Consider the following 22,474-nt stretch of genomic DNA (forward strand, 5'->3'; position numbering starts at 1 on the left):
CTCACATTAATGTGTTGGTTAAATGACAAAGTGTGGATCTGCATCAATGCATCACACTGAAATGAAATGAGATCTACTGCTGCTGGTTCAGATCAATAAGTTGTTATAAAGTAAAGCTGTTCTACATAAATGTAATGTAAAGGTCCAGTAGTCACACGGAGGAAGAGTGTGATGAGATGGTGATGAAGCTGAGGGCAGAAGGTCAATGAAACACTGACGACAATCTCTCTCAAAGTCACAAGATTGTTTCAGCTTTTTCCAAATGTTCAGCAAGAAAAGATGTAGTTGTTTTGTGTCTCTTTGTGGCTGTTTTGTTTCTCTTCCTGGTTGGTTTGTGTCTCTTTGTAGTTGATTTGTGTGTCTCTTTGTGATTGTTTTGTGTCTCTTTGTAGTTGTTTTGTGTCTCTTTGTGATTGTTTTGTATCTCTTTGTAGTTGTTTAGTGTCTCTTTGTAGCTGGTTGGTTCTTGTCTCTTCAAGTGATATTTTGCAGTTGAAGTCTAGAGGGGCCCCTGACGCTTTGGGCCCCTGAGCCTGTTCAGTGATCCATCCATGAAAGTAAGTTATCATGACATCATTACTGTTTAATAACTCTCATTAATCAGCATGGTGCTCTTCCACTTTATATTTTAAACAGATTAAAAGTCAGATGAAGAACTTGTTTAATGATCATATTTCAGAGTGTTGAGTTTACCTTCAGGGCTGCATGTTTATCCCTTCATAACATAACTTGTTATCTATGAATCCTTCATATTATGACCTTGTCACCAGGTGAGCGATGTGGACTCTCCGGGTGCAGCAGGTTGCAACTGCGTCATCATGCTCACGGAGGCGGAACAGGATCTGCAGGTTTTATCTCTGGCATTTGAACGCCTCTCAAAGACTCACTCAGAGCCGTTGTCGTCAGAGAGACATGTTCACAGTCAGAGTGGGTCAGTTCACTTCTCTGTTCGTTTCATTTATTCTAGTGTTGATGAGCAAACGGAGGCAGTGAGTGAGGAGCTGGAGATAAGATACCTGCACAGGTCTTCACTGTTCTTTAGGAAGTACAGCTACTCAAGTACTGGATCACGTACACTTCTGAGGTACATTTTACTTACCACTTTACTTCAAATTTAGTATTATTCAGTATTCATAATATATTGGGAAACATATATTTTAGCATCATGAAATGTTTTAAAAGATGTACAACTGAGAGGGAAAGTGAGGAACACAAACACTGACAAAACACAGCAGTCCTGCAGAAGCAGTTAATCAGTTTTATTGAACACAGCGTTGTGTTTCTCACGGCTGGTCACACACTCCTACTTCAGAAAGAGGAAGTGAGGACATAATGTCTTCTTTTTCTGTATTTTAAGTTTGAGACAGACCGTAAAACCATCTCTGACTCCCAGTTAACACACCTGGCATGTGTTTAGATAAGAACGATAGCCAGAGCACAGAACATCTACTCCCTGTCTATGATTATCTCAGGGCCTGAACTCATGTGTGCATAAAATGGTTTGGTATCTTGTACGATGTTGAACTTTTCACCACAGACACTGACTGAGGTGGCTGTGGTGCATCTTTCCCTTGCAAGTGAAATAAATAGAACAAGACAACTTTGAATCATTTGAAGACTTCATTATTTTCTTTGAATTTGTGAACAAAACTCTTCTCCCGATTTATAATTAGAAGTTTTTCCAAAACAATATTCATTATTCAGATCTGATAATTAAATAATCTGAGTGATTTTTTTCAAGCAGAAAAGTCAAAGTTCCAAAGTGAAGATTTGACAATAAACTGGATGTTTTGGGGTTTCAGACAAAACAAGTGATCTGAATTCATACCTTCAGAATTTTTTTTTAATAATCAAAAGATAAGAAATTGTAAAAAAAAAAGGTGAAATTCATCAGAGAAAGAGCTAAAAATAACAGTTATATCGTGTCGTTAATATTTCCTTTTCACTTAGTCAAGATATCAAATCTAATGTGTCTCTTTTTATATTTAATAAGAATGATAATTGGTATTTTTAATTAATAAAAATTAGAAAAATTGTCAGTTGCTCCCTTTATGTGTAATTTAAGTACTCTGACCTGCTCGTGTTGTTGCACCTGTTTAGGAAACCGAGTGATGATGATGATGATGATGATGATGATAATGATGATGATGATGATGATGATGATGATGATGATTATTACACAGACAAACTGGATTCGTCCTAAAGTCTTCACCCTCTACACAACTTTCTTTTTTCTTTTTTACAGGAAAAACAAAAATGACAGGACGATTACACAAAGGAAGTAAGCTTTCATTGTGTGTGTGAATGTGTGCGTTGGGGTGTGTGTGTGTGTTTCATAACAGGTTTACTTCCTTATTGATACGTCACTGATAAACACATGAAGGAGTGTCATACTTTCCGTGTTCATGTCTTATTATTGTCATTTAAATATATAATAATGTTTTAGTATTTGATTTAAAACTGGCAGTGGTGGAAACATTTAATATTATAATGAATTATGTAAATAATTATAATTTTTAAAAATATTTTCTGACCTCTGAAATATGTATACTTTAGACGACTGAGGTCTGTATTTTAATGAATGAAATGTCTTTAGTTTTTGTGTCTGTACGAGTAACTCTCCTTCATTGATCCAGAATGATGATCAGTGTCGTCACAGTTCCAGTCAAAGACAGTTAAACAAAGACTGAATGTTATTTCAGCTATATGTAGATGTGTGTCAAGGAATGTGTTTTCTAATGTCAATAATCTGTCGTTAAATTCATATTAAATGAAATGTGAAGCCAACAAGATGAGATGAAGTCAGATCGACACGGAACTTTAACTTTGTTTTCAGGAAACAAAAAAAAAGATAAAAACAAAACTCAAGACGATACAAAAAGTGTAAAATAGACGATATAAGATACAGGAATATATAATAATAATAGACTCAATTCATATTTTTCACAAAGATTGTTTGTGACGAGACAGACTTCAAACACGCCGATTTTAATAAACTTAATAAACTTTAAGTTCTTCACATACATAAAATATGGTTTTCCATCATTTTTAGAATTCAATTAAAAATTAAACCCATCATTCTAGTTGTTACCAATCTTGTTTTGTCCCATGAACCTTTAAAACAATGTTTAATGAAGTAGTTTTTAGAGGTCTGAATTATCTCAGAGGGAAGAAGAAGTTCTTCTCTCTCTTCTTCATGTACTTATATCCAACATACTCTTCTTCATGTACTTATATCCAACATACTCTTCTTCATGTATTCATATCCAACATATTCATTTGAAACTCACAAAACCGGATCGACTGAGTCTCTCAGCTCCTCCGTTCTGTTGAGATCTGGTCCGACTGGTGGAGCTGCAGTCTGATGTTTGGTATCTCTGTTTGTCTCTCTTTGTCTCCGTTTGTCTCCCTTTGTCTCTCTTTGTCTCCGTTTGTCTCATTTTGTCTCTGTTTGTTTCTCTTTGTCTACCTTTTTCTACCTTTGTCTCTGTTTGTCTCCCTTTGTCTCTCTTTGTTTCTCTGTGTCTCTCTTTGTTTCCCTTTGTCTCTCTTTGTCTCTCTTTGTCTCTGGTTATCTCCCTTTGTCTCCTGCAGAGGTTTTAAGGATCATGCTGGTTTTGGTGACAGCAGCTGTTGTCATGGCTCTAATCCTGCAGGAAACCAGCAGCCCATTCAAAGCTTTCACAGGTACTTTTGACAGCTCAGTCCTGAGTTCTGCTATCAATGTGTTCTTATTGGAGACATTTTTCTGATTGTTTTGATAATATATGTTTACTACATAGTATCTTTGTAGTATCTTCTTTGATACGACCAGTGGAAGTTAGATTAATCAGGCTTCATGTACTCTGTGCTCAAATAATGTAAGTTCAATATGTACCTCTGAGATGTAGTGGAGGACAAGAAAGTACTGAAGTAAAGTAAAAGTACCTCAAATTTGTACTGAAGTAGAGTACTTGAGTAAAAGTACTTGGTTACATCATCACTATAATACAGTATCGTCTGCATAAAGATGAATTTTCTAGTTAAACATAGAAGAGATGATCTTTGGGAAAACAAAGAGGAAACTTCATAAATACTTACTTCCTACTTTGGAAGATTCTCACTTTTAATTGGACGAACTTGGAAGTAAATATGAGGCTTCAGCTGAACATTAATATGTGATTCATGCTGAAGCAGATTTATTTTAACTGAATTGAATTCAAGCCGACCTCGAAGGACAGAACTACAAACTTTGTCCGAGTCAGCAGGTTAGCTGTTGATATTCAGAAGACAGATGTTTACTTCACTAAACATCTGTTTTAACTCTTGTTGTTCCAGAGGATTTTCGTCGTTCTTTATCTGGAGGAACTGGAGGATCTGGAGGATCTGGAGGATCTGAAAAGTCCAAGACGTCCTCTAAAGGTCAGTGATGGATTCAACCTGATCAGGATCAAGTTGATCTGATGGGGGATTTAATCGGTGTTTCCTCTCCAGGTGGACCGTGCAGTATCAGAGACTGTCCGGTGGATTCCTTCAGCTTCTTCATCCAGAGTGGAGCCGCCAACGTCATGGCTGCAAAGATCTGCCTCCAAAACAAGCTGTAGGTGTTTCACCCAGAGAACTTTCTCCTCAAACACTTCCTGGTTTTTATCTCAGTGAGAAAAATTCACACTGTGAATGTTTTAGTGAGTCAGCTGGTGATACTGATCTGGTACACTAGTCCATTGGTCCAACTGGTCTTCTGGTCCGTCTTTCCTTTTTGGTCTTCTAGTCCTGGTTCTTTTGGTCTTCTGGTCCTTTGATCCTTCGGGTTCTTCTGGTCCTCTGGTTCATCTGGTCCTTTGGTCCTTTTGGTCCTTTTTGTAATCTGGTCCTTCTTATCCCTCTGGTCCTTCAGTCCTTCTTGTCCTCTGATCCGTCAGGTTCCTCTGGTTCTTCTGGTCCTACTGATCATTCTTGTTCCTCTGGTCCTCTGATCCTTCTGGTTCCTCTGGTCCTACTGGTTCTCTTGTCCTTCTGGGTCTCTCTGGTCCTGCTGGTCTTTCCTTTTGGTCCTTCTTGTAATCTGGTCATTCTGATCCCTCTGGTCCTTCAGTCCGTCTGGTCCTCTGATCCATCAGGTTCCTCTGGTTCTTTTGGTTCTACTGGTCCTCTTGTCAGTCCTTTGGGGGCGACTAGCTCACTGGGCTAAGAGAGTTGTCTTGGAACCGGAGCGTCGGCAGTTTGATCCTTGGCTGGGACGTGTTCTGAATCGAAGTGTCCTTGAGCAAAAAAATTTAAATTAAAAAATTTCCGGTCCATCAGGTCCCCCTTCAGCTCGGGTTGGATTTGTTTGCTCTTTCTTGTTGAGTTGATGCCAGCTGGTAGTTACAGTAGATCAAACTCTTCTCAGGGTTCTTGGAACGGTCATGAACAACGCTGGACATGGAATCAACATGGTTCTAATGAACGGTGAGAGTTGAACCAGCTGCTTCTTAATGATCTCTGATGGAAGAGTCTCTAAAGTCTCTGTCTTCAACAGATAAAACCGGAGAAGTCATAAAGACGGGTACCTTTAATATGTATAGTGGCGGTACGTAGGAAGTGATTTACTACCATGTGGTTCTTTAGGTGATTCCAAGAAAGAGTTCAAAGTTTGACGGGATGTTTGTGTTCCAGATGTGAAACCTCTCATCGAGTTCCTGAAGAGCATTGAGACGGGACATGTGGTGCTGATGGCGTCCTTCGACGATCCGTCAACAAAGTAAACGTCTCCCCTACTTTTACGTCTGCCGTTGTCAGAAAAATGTCAACATTGATTATGATTAACATTATCACTTATACATTGACATTATTAACATTATCACTAATACATTAACATTATTAACATTATCACTAATACATTAACATTAACATTATTAATACATTATTAATACATTATTAATACATTAACATAATTAACATTATTAACATTATTGACATTATTGACATTATTGACATTATTAACATTATTAACATTTTGAACATTATTAATATATTAACATTATTAGGGCCTGAGTACCGACATAGTCGGAGCGGAGGACCTATTGTTATTCTATTGTTTATTATTATTCTTATCGTACCAGTTTCATCGCAAAAAGGAGGTGCTTGGGATACTGGGAATTTTTTGAAATTTGGCACAAAATTCAGTCGTGGTGAAAATTCCAGTCTGATTGGGGTGTCCAGCTGTTGTATGACATATTGGCTCGATAGATAACGCCCCCTATATTGTAGCCCCAACTTTGGGTTTCACCTAGCTGTATGAAATTTGGTAGGTATGTGGAATGTGATGGGATGTATAAAAAAGTCAAAAGGAGGTATATCCTAAACCAATTACAAATTACAGCGGCCCAAACACTGAACTTATTAAAAGGGTTTGTGTGCACACCATGACAAAACGACTTCTCTGATCTAAATATGTACAAACTAAGATGCTTGGAGAACAGCCTCAAAATATTTGAGGCTTAAGACCTGGCAACATGATCTTGCTACGCTGCTGGTTGACGTAGGAAATATCGTCTAACTTGTGCACGCAGTGTATGATGGTCACAGAAATGCATGGCCGCGTCAACCAGAGTCCTGCCAGTACCCTCCACGTGCGTGAAGCTGCGAGGGCCCGATCAATGCTGCTGGCAGCTTTAATTATTATATTAACATTGTTACTAAAACATTAACATTATTAACATTATCACTAATACATTAACATTATTAATACATTAACATTGTTCCTAAAACATTAACATTACAGTCGTTTTTATCCAAAGCGATTTACAATTCAGAATCTATCATATTTCTACACAGTAGGAACTACTACGGGAGCAATTTTGGGGTTAGGTGTCTTGCTCAAGGACACATCAAAATGTGACTAGCATAGCTGGGATTCAAACCGTCATCTTCTGTTCGAAAGACATCCCTGCTCTCCACTTAACCACAGTCACCACTTAATATTACTAATTAACATTAACATTGTCACTAATACATTAAAACATTGTATACATAAAGATTACTAACATTATTGCTAAAACATTAACATTATTAACATAATGAATACATTAACAATGTTAAGAATATTAATATTATTAACATTATTAATATTATTAATACATTGACATTATTAACATTAACAATATTAACATTATTAATACAATAACAATATTAACATTACTAACTCATTATTATTATTAACATTAACATTATTAATATTATTAACATTATCACTCATAAATTAACATTATTATTATTATTATTATCAATACATTATTAATACATTAACATGATTAATAGTATTAATACATTCATATTATTAACAGTATTAATATTATTAATACATTAATTACCTTCATATTATTATTATTGACCCATCCTGTGTGTATTGTTGTGTATTGATGTGTATTGATGTGTATTGATGTGTGTTGTTGTGTATTGATGTGTATTGTTGTGTATTGGTGTGTATTGATGTGTATTGATGTGTATTGATGTGTATTGTTGTGTATTGATTTGTATTGATGTGTATTGGTGTGTATTGGTGTGTATTGATGTGTATTGATGTGTATTGTTGTGTATTGGTGTGTATTGATGTGTATTGATGTGTATTGATGTGTATTGATGTGTATTGATTTGTATTGGTGTGTATTGGTGTGTATTGGTGTGTATTGATGTGTATTGGTGTGTATTGGTGTGTATTGGTGTGTATTGATGTGTATTGATGTGTATTGGTGTGTATTGATGTGTATTGTTGTGTATTGATTTGTATTGATGTGTATTGGTGTGTATTGGTGTGTATTGATGTGTATTGATGTGTATTGATGTGTATTGTTGTGTATTGGTGTGTATTGATGTGTATTGATGTGTATTGATGTGTATTGATGTGTATTGATTTGTATTGGTGTGTATTGGTGTGTATTGGTGTGTATTGATGTGTATTGGTGTGTATTGGTGTGTATTGGTGTGTATTGATGTGTATTGATGTGTATTGGTGTGTATTGATGTGTATTGATTTGTATTGGTGTGTATTGATCAGGTTGACTGCGGAGGCGAGGCAGCTGATCTCTGAGCTGGGGAGCTCTTCTGTGAAGTCTCTGGGATTCCGAGATAACTGGGTGTTTGTTGGACGGAAAGGAGCGTCAGCACAGAGCAACTTTGAGAAGGTAACAACTAATCCATCTCCTGTTCTTCATATGGATTCATCTTCTCTGGGTTCACCACTAATCCATCTCCTGTTCTTCATATGGATTCATCTTCTCTGGGTTCGCCACTAATCCATCTCCTGTTCTTCATGTGGATTCATCTTCTCTGGGTTCGCCACTAATCCATCTCCTGTTCTTCATATGGATTCATCTTCTCTGGGTTCACCACAAATCCATCTCCTGTTCTTCATGTGGATTCATCTTCTCTGGGTTCACCATTGATCCATCTCCTGTTCTTCATGTGGATTCATCTTCTCTGGGTTCACCACTAATCCATCTCCTGTTCTTCATGTGGATTCATCTTCTCTGGGTTCACCACTAATCCATCTCCTGTTCTTCATGTGGATTCATCTTCTCTGGGTTCACCACTGATCCATCTCCTGTTCTTCATGTGGATTCATCTTCTCTGGGTTCACCACTGATCCATCTCCTGTTCTTCATGTGGATTCATCTTCTCTGGGTTCACCACTGATCCATCTCCTGTTCTTCATGTGGATTCATCTTCTCTGGGTTCACCACTGATCCATCTCCTGTTCTTCATATGGATTCATCTTCTCTGGGTTCACCACTGATCCATCTCCTGTTCTTCATATGGATTCATCTTCTCTGGGTTCACCACTAATCCATCTCCTGTTCTTCATATGGATTCATCTTCTCTGGGTTCACCACTAATCCATCTCCTGTTCTTCATATGGATTCATCTTCTCTGGGTTCACCACTAATCCATCTCCTGTTCTTCATGTGGATTCATCTTCTCTGGGTTCACCACTCACACTCATGTTGTCTCTCTGTTTACTGTTCATTTGGTTTTTGTACCTTATTGATTCTCTTTGTTTATATTTACGACGTTTTCTGGTTGTTCTCTGTTTCAGCACATGAAGAGCAACGGTGCAACGAATAAATACGACGGCTGGCCCGAGCTCATCGAGATTCAAGGATGCATTCCCAGAAACCTGGAGTAACCCCGAAGGAGGAACACGACGTGTTGAGACTTCAGCACCGCTAGAAGACAAATCAGAGAAACTGTTACCAATGGAGCAAAAGATGCTTTCATCAAGGCTATTAATATTTAATAATCAGAATCAGATGTTGTAAAACACGATACAAGTAAATGAAGAAACAGAATAATTCAGAAGGACGCGTCCCAATTTTTTGATAACCGTCCTCGACTCCAAAAGTGCATTCATTCGTTCTTTGTTTAGTCCGAATGATTCCTCAGGATCAGTCACATGTCTTCTCTGGACAAGAAGAGCCAATCAGAGATGAGGATTTACCTCACAATGTTGTTTGTCCTTTTTAAAAAATATATCCCTTTATTTTACCGGTGATGTGTTTTTATACAAAAATATAATTTTTTTTAAACTTAGTTTTGTCTGTGGGAAATACTTATTATGCTGTTTAACATGTAAAACTATAAATCTCATATATTCATAATGTGTAAAAAAGAAATAACCTGTGTAACATTTTGAGAGCTTCCTGTAACATTTGTTATGGTGTCTTTTAATATTTATATGAAATATGTGTAAAGGATCAGCTGTGGTAGACTGGAGGACGTCAACAACAAAATAACAAAGTTCACTTTTCTTTAGATTTAGAGTTAACTGTAAAAAAATTTCTTTTTGCCAATAAATCAATAAAACAAACGTCCTCATAAACACAGTGAAGTCCGGTGAATCGATTCACGACTTCCAATTCTTTAAAAGGTGATTGAAATTATACAACAAGTCTGTATTTACATTTATTATACTGGTGTCCTCTCCATTAATACATATATATATATATATATATATATATATATATTATATACATATAATATATACATTATATTCAATATATATATATATATATATATATTAGATATATGATCAATGCCTAGTGATTAAGGAATTATTTTATGAAATGATTTATGTATTATTCTATATAATTGTATGTAAATCTCCCTTAGTTTTTATTTATTTTGAAAAGAATTATATTTTTATATTATGTATGTATTCTATACAATATATCATATGTGTATTTAATGTATGTTCAATAATAAACAATTACAAAATTGATTTTTGCGGAGGAACAGAACGAGACGAGACCCGTTTCCACCCGAACATTATTCTGAACGGACCCTAAACCGCGTATCTGATTGGTTCCACCAGCCGCCAATGAGCACACAGGAACACAGCGAAGAGAAGACCTGATTGGCTGCGTCACAGCGTCAAGTCTGCCGGAAACAGAGAAGCCGTGTTAATGGCGGACTGTCGCGTTGTGGAGGTGTTGAAATGTTTTCTGTTCGTTTAGTTGGTGAATAAACTCGGTCCGTTCAGAGAACAACATGGCGACGTTAGTGCTGGATAACGGAGCCTGTAGCGCGAAGATCGGCTACAGCCAGGAGGCAGTCAGGTGACGTCACGTAGTGTTAGCTCAGCGGCTAATGTTGATGCTAATGATAATAATAATCACGTGATGCCAAACACCGTTTAATGTTCTTCATGGTTCCTGATGATTACATTCTGGATGCAGAACATGAATCAACATCAATTATATATATATTATTTTTACATTTCAAATTAGTATTTTTTTAATATTTTGATTTTATCATCCTATATTTTATTTGATTATTTATTGTATTTTATTGTATTTTAATATATTATTTTATATTTTGATTTATAATCTACAGCATCAGAACCGACATTTATATGTCATTTATTTGTGTCTTTAAAGGTGAAATAAGTTGATTTGACTGAGAATGACACGTTCAGACAGCTCATATACTAGTCATGTTAATGTACATTAATCATATAATAATAATAATACATATTATTATTGTTGATAATAACAATCATTATTATTATTCATATTATTATTGTGACCTTCTGTTTCTCAGCATCATCCCAAACTGTCAGTTTCGCTCCAAGACTTCCAGATTAAAAACCTTCACAGCCAATCAGATGGAAGAGATCAAAGACCCTTCAGGACTCTTCTACATCCTGCCCTTCCAGAAGGTGAGGGGGGAGGGAGGGAGGGAAGGAAGGAGGGAGGGAGTGAGGGAGGGAGTGGATGAGGGAGGGAGGGGGTGAGTGAGTGAGTGAGGGAGTGAGGGAGGGAGTGAGGGGGTGAGTGAGTGAGGGAGTGAGTGAGTGAGTGAGGGGGTGAGTGAGTGAGGGAGGGAGGGAGTGAGTGAGTGAGTGAGTGAGGGAGGGAGTGAGGGAGTGGGTGAGTGAGGGAGTGAGTGAGTGAGGGAGGGAGGGGGTGAGTGAGTGAGGGAGTGAGTGAGTGAGTGAGTGAGGGAGGGGGTGAGTGAGTGAGGGAGGGAGGGGGTGAGTGAGTGAGGGGGTGAGTGAGTGAGTGAGTGAATGAGGGGGTGTGTATCTGGACTCTAACTGGTCTCAGAGATCCTCTTGTTCCTCCTTCAGGGTTATCTGGTGAACTGGGACGTCCAGAGGAAAGTCTGGGATCACCTGTTTGGAAAAGAGATGTTTAAGGTTTTTACTTTACTTTAATGAGTTCTATTCACAGAAGCTTCTAGTGTTTGTTATTCTGGATCTGATTCCTCCTCCTCCTCCTCCTCCAGGTGGACTTCTCAGACACCAGCATCATCATCACTGAGCCGTACTTCAACTTCTCCTCGATCCAGGAGTCGATGAATGAGATCCTGTTTGAGGAGTACCAGTTCCAGTCGGTCCTCAGGATCAACGGTGCGTGTGACCTCTGACCCCTCGGCTCCTCTGATTGGAGGAGAAACGGGATTAAAATCGATGCAGCAGAACCAGAAACATCTTGTTCTCTTTAGTTCCACACATAGTTCTTCCGTGTCAAAACGTGGTCGCCTACATTACCCACGATGCAACTGTGCTAGCTAGTCCCATCAATTCTTTCTAACTCCACGGCGACTCGAGTGACATCACTGGACCCAGAACACATGCAGTGTGATAATAGCGTGTGTGTGTGAAGTGTGGAAGGTGTTTAGCGGTGCTCTGGTGCTCAGCAGCTGTCGTTGCTTGTGTTCCTCCTCCAGCCGGCTCTCTGTCTGCTCATCACTACTTCAGCTCTCAGCCCTCAGAGCTCTGCTGTCTGCTGGTGGACAGCGGCTTCTCCTTCACTCACGTCGCTCCCTACTGCCGCAGCAAGAAGATGAAGGAGGGCATCCGCAGGTCAGAGGACTACAACGACCAGCATGCACCTCTGTCTGCACCAGTACCACCTGTAATAACAACATGGTTTGTTTCACCATCCAGGGTCAACGTAGGAGGGAAGCTGCTGACCAATCACCTGAAGGAGATCATCTCATATCGGTGAGGTCACCTCACTCTGTGATCTGATTGGCTCTCATGAAACAGCTGCTGTTTGAATCTGTCACAGATAATCTCTCTCTGTCTCTCTCTCTCTCTCTCTCTCTCTCTCTGTCTCTGTCTCTCTCTCTGTCTCTGTCTCTCTCTCTCTCTCTCTGTCTCTGTCTCTCTGTTTCTGTCTCTCTCTCTCTCTCTCTCTCTCTCTCTGTCTCTGTCTCTCTGTTTCTGTCTCTCTCTCTCTGTCTCTCTCTCTGTCTCTCTCTCTCTCTCTGTTTCTGTCTCTCTGTTTCTGTCTCTCTCTCTCTGTCTCTCTCTCTGTCTCTCTCTCTCTCTCTCTCTCTCTCTCTCTCTGTTTCTGTCTCTCTCTCTCTGTCTCTCTCTCTCTCTGTCTCTCTCTCTCTCTCTCTCTCTCTCTCTCTCTCTGTCTCTGTCGTTCTCTGTGTCTCTCTCTCTCTCTCTGTCTCTGTCGTTCTCTGTGTCTCTCTCTCTCTCTCTGTCTCTGTCGTTCTCTCTCTCTCTCTCTCTCTCTCTCTGTCTCTCTCTCTCTCTCTCTCTCTCTCTCTCTCTCTCTCTCTCTCTCTCTCTCTCTCTCTCTCTCTCTTCAGTCAGTTACATGTGATGGATGAAACTCATGTGATCAACCAGGTGAAGGAGGACGTCTGCTACGTCTCGCAGCACTTTTATAAAGACATGGAGGTTTCACAGTAAGTAAAGAAACACAGTAGTAGTGGTTTTAGTGACTCTGGTTGTTTTCTTCTTCTTCTTTTCTTCTTCTCTTCTTCTCTGAAGGGTAGGGTGGGTGGGGACATTAGCATTAGGGTTAGATGTTCAGACTGATTCACTCTCATGTAGTTTAAACATGAAGCTACAGCTGCTTAGCTTAGCTTAGCATAAAGACTGGAAACAGAGGGAAACTGTTAGCCTGGCTCTGCCCAACGGTAACACTTTTAATGTAGTTTGTGTACAAAAAGCTAAATATAAAATCAAGTAGATGATATTTCTATGACCTGAATATCCTGTAATATTAACTAATAGATCATTACGAGGCATTATGTAAAGGAGAAATCTACAGAATGTGTGTGTGTGTGTGTGTGTGTGTGTGTGTGTGTGTGTGTGTGTGTGTGTGTGTGTGTGTGTGTGTGTTCAGGATGAAGGGTGAGGAGAACACTGTGGTGAGAGACTACGTTCTACCAGACTTCAGCTCCATCAAGAAAGGATTCTGTAAGGTAAGAAAACCTCTCTCTCTCTATTTCCTGAGCTTTCGTCTCAGATAGATGAGCTTCCTCTCAGCGGTCCGTCCCTCTTTCCTGTCCCCCAGCCTCCAGACGAGATGGTCTTCAGTGGGAAGTACAAGACCGGGGAGCAGATCCTGAGACTTGCCAACGAGCGCTTCGCCGTCCCAGAGATGCTCTTCCATCCGTCGGACATCGGCCTCCAAGAGATGGGGATCCCAGAGGCCATCGTGGACTCCATCCAGTCTCTGCCTGAAGGTCTCTGAGTACTGGACCTCATGGTCCTCATGGTCCTGAGAGTCCAGGAAAGACTGGTGGACTCCATCCAGTCTCTGCCTGAAGGTCTCTGAGTACTGGACCTCATGGTCCTCATGGTCCTGAGAGTCCAGGAAAGAATGGTGGACTCCATCAGGTCTCTGCCTGAAGGTCTTTTTTATGATTTGACTGACCTGTTAAACCAGAGTTAAGCTCCTCCCCCTGTGTCCACATGTAGTTTTTATATTCAGTACACATGTCTCATGTCTGTAATGTGTGTGTGTGTGGGTGTGTGTGTGTGTGTGTGTGTTCCTCCTCCAGAGATGCAGGCTCACTTCTACCAGAACGTGGTCCTGACCGGAGGAAACACTTTGTTCTCAGGCTTCAGAGAGCGGCTGGAGGCGGAGCTTCGTTCTTTAGCCCCCGCCCACCTCCCCGTGTCCGTCCTGCAGCCGGAAAAGTGAGTTAATGTGACCGACTTGTCTCTGCTGCAGGACACACTACTATTTAACCAGCATAACACACACACACACACACACACACACACACACACACACACACACACACACACACACACATGCACACACACTCACGCAACAGAGATGTGCATTGTGGGTAATGTAGACATGGAATAAATAGAGAAGATCTCACGTCATATGAAGATGAGATGAAGAGCATACTGTGTCAGTGGTGTGCTCGTTTCAACGTGTCTGTCCTTCAGTCCCATCAGTTACTCGTGGGAGGGAGGGAAGCTGCTGGCTCACAGTCCGGACTACGACGAGATCATCGTGACCCGAGACGACTACGAAGAGAACGGACACTTCATCTGCGAAGAGAAGTTCGACATCTGAGTGAAACAGGAAGTCTGTTCTTCTTCTTCTGCAGCTTCGTGGAGAACATCAACTGTAAGAAGAACGAATGGAAGGATGAACGGGACCCGACTTCAAAACGAGTACAATGTGAAGTGATGTGTGTTTGTCTCTCCAGCTCTTATGTTTGGTTTGTGTACCTGAGTCTGTGCTGATGGTTTTATAACCTGTGAAAAGTATTTTTTTATTGTTAGTAAACTCTAAAATGACAACCTCTACTTCATGAGTATGATTTAAGAAGACTTGCTCCTCAAAGAGGAGCTGGTTTAATCCTGGGTTACTTCTTCTTATTATATTAATAATAATAATCATCATCTGCTCTGTGTCAGTCAAACATCTACACGTCTGAATGTCTCTGATGCTTTTATTTTGTAGAAAGTCTCTTCACTAATGGATGTTGTTTAGTTTACTCGACAGAGAAATAAACTGTTAAAAGAGACAAAGATGAATCAGAAGAGAAGAAATCTCAAAGAAACAGGAAGCTTAGATTTAAACAGGAACAGCTTCCTGTTTCAGTGTCAAGAGTTTCACAATAAAAGCAGCCTAGAACAAGCTGGAGTTAACCTTTCTTCAGACTTCACAGTAGAAACAGAAGGTTTTACTGAATATTGTCAGAGCATTACTTTTACTTGTATTTACTTGTATAATATTTTTAAAGTATGTTTTAGTACTTTTACTATCAATACTCAAAACAGAGTATTTTGTCAATGTGCTTTTACTTAGGTATCAATACTTTAATGAAGTATTTTACTGTGTGGTATTAATCAATACTTTTACATCAGTATCAAGGCAGGAGTTTTACCTGTAACAGAGTATTTTTACGGTGTGGTATTAGTACTTGTACTGCAGTAAATGATCTGAGTACTTCTTCAAGGACCACTGATTTAAAAAACAAAAACAAAAAAAAACGTTGGTCCTTTCATCCGGGTACTTTCTTCCGACCGGTTGTGGCGGGAATCCATGTTAAACTCGGCTAGCTCGGTTAGCTTCGCTCCCTTTAGTTTGTCTTAACCAGTTGATTCTAGCTTAGTTTAGAACGTAACACGAACACTAGACACCAGGATCGAAGTCCGTTGTATTTAAAGAGTTAACTAAAATAACGTTGTGTCTGTCTATCAAAGACATTTAGTCAAGAAGTGGCTTGATCCATTTGCAGCAACCGCTAAGCTAACAGTGAGCTAGCTCGGTAGCATAAGCCGCCATTAGCAGAATCCATTAGTGTAGCTTAGTCTGCTCGAGCTAGCTTAGGCAACGTTAGCATTAAATAGACCAGGTTAGAAGAAGAATGGCAACAGGGAGGAGACAGATGAAGAAGAAACACCCGGAAGAAAAATTAGATAAAAAGGTTTTTGATTTTATTACAGAAGATGAAAAGAAAGCGCTGAGCTGCTCCGAGGAGGACGTGAGAGAAGGTAAGTGTACCGCCAGCTAATGTTAGCTACTGTTAGCTAACAATACATAACATATAATATATTTATATATTTATATATATATATATATATTTATTTATATATATATATATGTATATATATATATATATATATAATATTATGAATATATATGAATATTAGTTTAGACGTACATTGTAACTAAATGCATTGTTTATGCAATGTTGAATTATTGAACATCACTAATTATAATCCTATGTAATATATTTTATTCTGAAATTGACCATTCTGCAAAATGAGTACTTTACCTTGAGTATATTTCATTCTAAAACTTGTAAAATCACATTTTGAACGCATGATTTTTTTATTTAAAAATGATTATTTAAGTATTTCTACACTGTAGTGTTACAACTTGTATCTGAATGAAGTTAGCATTAGCTTTCTAGCTAGTAAACGAACATGAATTATTTCTTTGTCACCAGATGAAACTCTGATGGTGGACAAGTTGGCCAAGAAGAGACCAGCATCTGACTTTGAAGAGGAGGCGGCGAGTGCTGTCGGGTATTAAAACTGTTTAATTACAGCTCCCTTTACTAGCTGTATTTAATGTATAGTTATATATTATATTATATTATGTGCAGCAGCTAACAGTCAAAGCTATCTCTCTCTCTCTCTTCTCACCTTCAGAAGTGAGGTTCACTCCATGTTGGAGAAATTCGGAGGTAAGCAGCTTTGTGCAGGTGTGTTTGTTTTTCCTCTCACCTAAAGATCTTGTTTACTTCATCTGTGACCAGGTTTTATACCTCAGTATCATGCTTTTATACTTCATGTCCTACACTGTATTATGTACTATTATATTACTGTTCTAATTGATGGTATCGTATAGCTTTACATGTAGCGTTGCTAATCACACCACTTGTATTTCATATACTGTACTCATTATTTCACCTTTTCTCTGTGTATCTATACATCAATATTTATGTCCTTTTTCCAACAACAGCTCATCCTATTTATATAAACACAATACTCACATATTGTACAAATACTCTGTTACAGTAGAAGTACTAATACCACAGTGTACAAATACTGTGTTACAGTAAAAGTACTAATACCACCGTGTACATATACTCTGTTACAGTAAAAGTACTAATACCACAGTGTATAAATACTGTGTTACAGTAAAAGTACTATACTACAGTGTACAAATACTCTGTTACAGTAGAAGTACTGCTGTGTTACAGTGAAGTACTACTGTTACAGTGAAGTACTGCTCTGTTACAGTGAAGTACTGCTGTGTTACAGCGAAGTACTGCTGTGTTACAGTGAAGTACTACTCTGTTACAGTGGAGTACTGCTGTGTTACAGTGAAGTACTACTGTATTACAGTGGAGTACTGCTGTGTTACAGTGGAGTACTGCTGTGTTACACTGGAGTACTGCTGTGTTACAGTAGAGTACTGTTGTTGTTACAGTGGAGTACTGTGTTACAGTGGAGTACTGTGTTGTTGTTACAGTGGAGTACTACTGTTACAGTGGAGTACTGTGTTGTCGTTACAGTGGAGTACTGTGTTGTTGTTGTTACAGTGGAGTACTGTGTTGTTGTTACAGTGGAGTACTGTGTTGTTGTTACAGTGGAGTACTGTGTTGTCGTTACAGTGGAGTACTGTGTTGTCGTTACAGTGGAGTACTGTGTTGTCGTTACAGTGTATTACTGTGTTGTCGTTACAGTGGAGTACTGTGTTGTCGTTACAGTGGAGTACTGTGTTGTCGTTACGGTGGAGTACTGTGTTGTCGTTACGGTGGAGTACTGTGTTGTTGTTACGGTGGAGTACTGTGTTGTTGTTGTTGTTGTTGTTGTTGTTACAGTGGAGTACTGTGTTGTCGTTACGGTGGAGTACTGTGTTGTCGTTACAGTGGAGTACTGTGTTGTCGTTACGGTGGAGTACTGTGTTGTCGTTACGGTGTAGTACTGTGTTGTCGTTACGGTGTAGTACTGTGTTGTCGTTACGGTGGAGTACTGTGTTGTCGTTACGGTGGAGTACTGTGTTGTCGTTACGGTGGAGTACTGTGTTGTCGTTACGGTGGAGTACTGTGTTGTCGTTACGGTGGAGTACTGTGTTGTCGTTACGGTGGAGTACTGTGTTGTCGTTACAGTGTAGTACTGTGTTGTCGTTACAGCTGACATCAGTAAGGTGATGCAGGCCAAGAAGAAACGTCTGGAGTCTCTGACCAAGAACTACATGAAGGGAAGTCAACACAAGCTGGAGCAGCTGTGGAACAGTTACCACGGACAGAGGTGAGGACGCGTCCCCAGTATCTGATACTGCTGAGGAGTACAATGACACAGTATATGAGGGGGGGAGTGGAGAGTAAGACAGTATATAACTTACAGTACTATGAACTTAAATATGGGCTTAATGTTTATTTACATCATCGTTTATTCATCTTTGAGATGAAACATTGAAGTACATTTACTCAAGTACTAAACAAACAAAGTGTAAACATGTTTTGGCAGTATAAAAAGTATCAGACTGTACTACACCTCAGAGGTACATATAGTACTTTATACTGTACTACATCTCAAAGGTACATATTGTACTTTATACTGTACTACATCTCAGAGGTACATATTGTACTTTTTACTATATTGTGTGTGTGTGTGTGTGTGTGTGTGTGTGTGTGTGTGTGTGTGTGTGTGTGTGTGTGTGTGTCTACAGACAGAAGATGACTCAGCAGTATTCCCAGCAGGTGTCCTCAGCTCTGCAGCAGTGGGAGTCTGAAGCTCAGCGAGCTGAAGAACAGGAAGAGAAGCTCAACGTGTGTTCACCTCCTGCTGTGATTGGTTAGAAAAGGGTCACATGTTTGATGCTCTGACCTCAGGGAAGAGATCATGACATCATGTTAGTGACTCTGTGACTCACTAACATGTTACTGACTCTGTGACTCACTAACATGTTACTGACTCTGTGACTCACTAACATGTTACTGACTCTGTGACTCACTAACATGTTACTGACTCTGTGACTCACTAACATGTTACTGACTCTGTGACTCGCTAACATGTTACTGACTCTGTGACTCACTAACATGTTACTGACTCTGTGACTCACTAACATGTTACTGACTCTGTGGTTCTTCTACTACAGAACCTGTTCAGACATCATGTTAGTGACTCTGTGGTTCTTCTACTACAGAACCTGTTCAGACAGCAGCAGAAGATCCTGCAGCAGGCCCGAGTGGTCCAGAACCAGAAGCTGAAGACCGTCAGAGAACTCTACGAGCAGTTTGTGAAGGTTTCAGACAATAAACCTTTAAAAACATGTTATATATATTATATATAAACATGTTATACATATTATATATAAACATGTTGTACATATAATATATATAATATATATATATATATATATATATAAACATCTGATACATATTAAATATAAACATTATATATAAACATCTTATACATATTAAATATAATGTGTTTGTTTCCTCCTCCAGAACATGGAGGACATGGAGAAGAGCCACGACTCCTTCCTGCAGGGGGCGCAGCAGGAGCTGAGGAAGGAGATGGCCACACTGCAGAAGAAGATCCTCATGGACACAGTGAGTGAGGACTCCACATCAGAGAGACAGAGACAGACAATATATTATAAATATGTAGTATATATATGTTATAGTATATATTTATATATACATTATAATTAGTGCTGGGCAATTTAACGCGTTATCGCGTTAACGCATTCATTAATTCACGGTGACAATTATTGTATCACGCAGTTTTTTTGTTTATTATTATTAAGCGGACATTTTTAACAGAAGAACCGGTGTTCCGTTTAAACAGGGACCCTGTTAACTGGAGACCTTCAGACCAATGCGTCAATTTGCAACAGCTGCCGTAACTATGACAACAACACACTCATTGGTTAAACCGTAACACCGGCAGCGAGCGGTGAACAGCTGTTTGTATGACGTCACTTCCTGTTTCCTTCACCTACATTCCCCTGGGTCCTAAGTCCCTCCAAGTACAGCTTGTTATCACCCTCTATGTACCAACGTACATTTATAACTAGTACCACACATAGTACACGGTACTCATCACGTACATTTATAATTAGTACCACACATAGTACACGGTACTCAACACGTACATTTATAACTAGTACCACACATAGTACATGGTACTCATCACGTACATTTATAACTAACTAACTAAGTTATAACTAACTGTTTTGTTTGTATTATGTATAATAATCATCATTTAGTTATCTCTACTGATAATTTAATGATCATAAAAACATGACGTAGATATGATAAAAACATGACGTAGATATGATAAAAACATGACGTAGATATGATGAAAACATGACGTAGATATGATGAAAACATGACGTAGATATGATGAAAACATGACGTAGATATGATAATAACATGACGTAGATATGATGAAAACATGACGTAGATATGATGAAAACATGACGTAGATATGATAATAACATGACGTAGATATGATGAAAACATGACGTAGATATGATGAAAACATGACGTAGATAGATAAAAACATGACATAGATAGATAAAAACATGACATAGATAGATAAAAACATGACGTAGATATGATAAAAACATGACGTAGATATGTTTGCAGTTTTCAAGGTGTGTATTTAAACATCATCTATTACACATGAAGATAGAGAATATCTGATCAGAATCATTATAACTGTTATAACTACTGAGTGAAGAATACTGCTGTTAAAAATAACCTGATCTGTTTAAAGTGATTCAAACCAAATGTTGTTGTACTTCATATATGAACTACTATACTATAGCAGTACTTTAAAATAAAAGAGCACAATACACTACTTATGAATTCATAATTGAACTTTGCTCAGAACAATGAGATTAATTAATACAAATTGTAATCGTTGCCCAGCACTAATTATAATATGTATTTATATATATTATAGTATGTATGTATGTATGTATGTATGTATGTATGTATATATATATATATATATATATATATATTATACACACATATATATATATATACATATATATATATATATATATTATACACATATATATATATATATAATATAATATATTATATATATATATATTAATATATATATATATATATTAATATATATATATATATTAATAAATATATATATATATATATATATATATTATACACACATATATATATATACATATATATATATATATATATATATATATATATGTATATATATAATATAATATATTATATATACATATATTAATATATATATATATATTAATATATATATATAATATAATATATTATATATATATATATTAATATATATTAATATATATATATATATATATATATATATATATATATATATTGCCGTATAGCGACACGGGCTGTGATGTCAGAATTCAGTGATGTCACATCCTGTTGTGTCTTGTTTCCACAGCAACAGCAGGAGATGGCAACGGTTCGTAAGTCTCTTCAGTCCATGCTGTTCTAAGAAGCTACTTCCTGCTGCAGGGATGCATTCTGGGTGTTGGTGTTTCCATGGTTATTGTATTTGATTGCATAAAGCGTCTTTACAGAGTTACACAGTTTGTGTTCAGCTTCTTTTCTACTCGTTTAATAAGAATATTTATTGTTTTTATATCCGATGTTTGTTGAACACTAAAGACAAAGAGTTTCAAAGTTTAAATATAAAATGTAAAACTGTGACATCATCTCGACCTTCTGAGAGATAAACTTTAGTTTTTGTGCAGACTTTTATTTTGAAGTCAGTGTTTACAATGTGCAAAGATGATAAATATTATGTGTTGTTACAGTACATCAATAAATAAAATGTGTTGTCATATCTTCTGAAGAGTGAAGATGTTTTATTTTATTATCAACATAATACAAACATTTCATCTAACATAGCATCTCGTGGGTTAAGATACAACTACATATTACATACATATATATATTATATAATAATATGTTATATTATAATAATTTATATATATATTATGTTATATATACAGTATATTATATATATTATCATATATATATATATTAGTTTACAATGATAAACTCTTTCATTTATTTTTTGTACAAAGACATTGTCTTAAACTCCATCCTTTTGATTATTGTAGTTATGTATAGTTTTAATTGACTGTTTTCTCATAATTTTACTGAATGTTGTAAAACTGTCAGAATGTTTTTCCAGATTTTATCAGTGGTTTTTTTTATGCATATGTTTTTAAGTACTGTA

The 22,474-nt window shown here is 37.8% G+C and overlaps 3 protein-coding genes across 7 annotated transcripts; all 3 read left to right on the forward strand.

Moving 5' to 3' along the window:
- The first annotated feature begins 907 nt into the window (after nt 1-907).
- Nucleotides 908-9,649, forward strand: LOC137881372 (protein FAM3C-like). The gene is made up of 10 exons (XM_068723294.1): nt 908-1,084; nt 2,246-2,281; nt 3,595-3,687; nt 4,318-4,401; nt 4,474-4,579; nt 5,372-5,430; nt 5,501-5,551; nt 5,638-5,722; nt 8,018-8,144; nt 9,056-9,649. Exons 2-10 carry the CDS (start codon nt 2,257-2,259, stop codon nt 9,143-9,145), a joined length of 720 nt encoding a protein of 239 aa, XP_068579395.1. The 5' UTR covers nt 908-1,084; nt 2,246-2,256; the 3' UTR covers nt 9,146-9,649.
- A 750-nt stretch (nt 9,650-10,399) lies between these two features.
- On the forward strand, nt 10,400-15,031 carry actr6 (actin related protein 6). The gene is made up of 11 exons (XM_068723479.1): nt 10,400-10,574; nt 11,059-11,176; nt 11,588-11,656; nt 11,746-11,869; nt 12,190-12,325; nt 12,410-12,466; nt 13,069-13,167; nt 13,611-13,689; nt 13,782-13,953; nt 14,272-14,410; nt 14,672-15,031. Exons 1-11 carry the CDS (start codon nt 10,507-10,509, stop codon nt 14,799-14,801), a joined length of 1,191 nt encoding a protein of 396 aa, XP_068579580.1. The 5' UTR covers nt 10,400-10,506; the 3' UTR covers nt 14,802-15,031.
- Nucleotides 15,032-15,513: 482 nt separating this feature from the next.
- Nucleotides 15,514-22,080, forward strand: sycp3 (synaptonemal complex protein 3). 5 transcript variants are annotated; one of them, XM_068723482.1, is made up of 9 exons: nt 15,514-16,231; nt 16,690-16,768; nt 16,895-16,947; nt 18,385-18,502; nt 18,924-19,023; nt 19,353-19,499; nt 19,705-19,809; nt 20,048-20,101; nt 21,671-22,080. In XM_068723482.1, exons 1-8 carry the CDS (start codon nt 16,105-16,107, stop codon nt 20,057-20,059), a joined length of 741 nt encoding a protein of 246 aa, XP_068579583.1. In that variant the 5' UTR covers nt 15,514-16,104; the 3' UTR covers nt 20,060-20,101; nt 21,671-22,080. The 5 variants fall into 5 exon arrangements, with proteins under 5 accessions (XP_068579583.1, XP_068579581.1, XP_068579582.1 ...); XM_068723480.1 differs by lacking the exon at nt 20,048-20,101 and having other exon boundaries at nt 15,522-16,231; XM_068723481.1 differs by lacking the exon at nt 20,048-20,101 and having other exon boundaries at nt 15,539-16,231; nt 16,895-16,929.
- Nucleotides 22,081-22,474: the final 394 nt, after the last annotated feature.

This window comes from Cebidichthys violaceus, unplaced genomic scaffold (assembly GCF_023349555.1).
Source record: "Cebidichthys violaceus isolate CVI_PGR_0920_01 unplaced genomic scaffold, fCebVio1.0.p SCAF_3, whole genome shotgun sequence".
NCBI lineage: Eukaryota > Metazoa > Chordata > Actinopteri > Perciformes > Stichaeidae > Cebidichthys > Cebidichthys violaceus.

Bases quoted from the DNA above. Each gene is read 5' to 3' on its own strand.
- sycp3 (XM_068723480.1), top strand. From the start codon at position 16,105: ATGGCAACAGGGAGGAGACAGATGAAGAAGAAACACCCGGAAGAAAAA. The intron at 16,769-16,894 runs GTATTAAAACTG...TCTCACCTTCAG, and splicing joins GAGGCGGCGAGTGCTGTCGG to AAGTGAGGTTCACTCCATGT. The intron at 19,810-21,670 runs GTGAGTGAGGAC...TTGTTTCCACAG, and splicing joins AGAAGATCCTCATGGACACA to CAACAGCAGGAGATGGCAAC.
- actr6 (XM_068723479.1), top strand. From the start codon at position 10,507: ATGGCGACGTTAGTGCTGGATAACGGAGCCTGTAGCGCGAAGATCGGC. The intron at 10,575-11,058 runs GTGACGTCACGT...TCTGTTTCTCAG, and splicing joins TACAGCCAGGAGGCAGTCAG to CATCATCCCAAACTGTCAGT. The intron at 11,870-12,189 runs GTGCGTGTGACC...TTCCTCCTCCAG, and splicing joins GTCGGTCCTCAGGATCAACG to CCGGCTCTCTGTCTGCTCAT.
- LOC137881372 (XM_068723294.1), top strand. From the start codon at position 2,257: ATGACAGGACGATTACACAAAGGAA. The intron at 5,431-5,500 runs GTGAGAGTTGAA...TGTCTTCAACAG, and splicing joins CAACATGGTTCTAATGAACG to ATAAAACCGGAGAAGTCATA. The intron at 5,723-8,017 runs GTAAACGTCTCC...TGTATTGATCAG, and splicing joins TTCGACGATCCGTCAACAAA to GTTGACTGCGGAGGCGAGGC.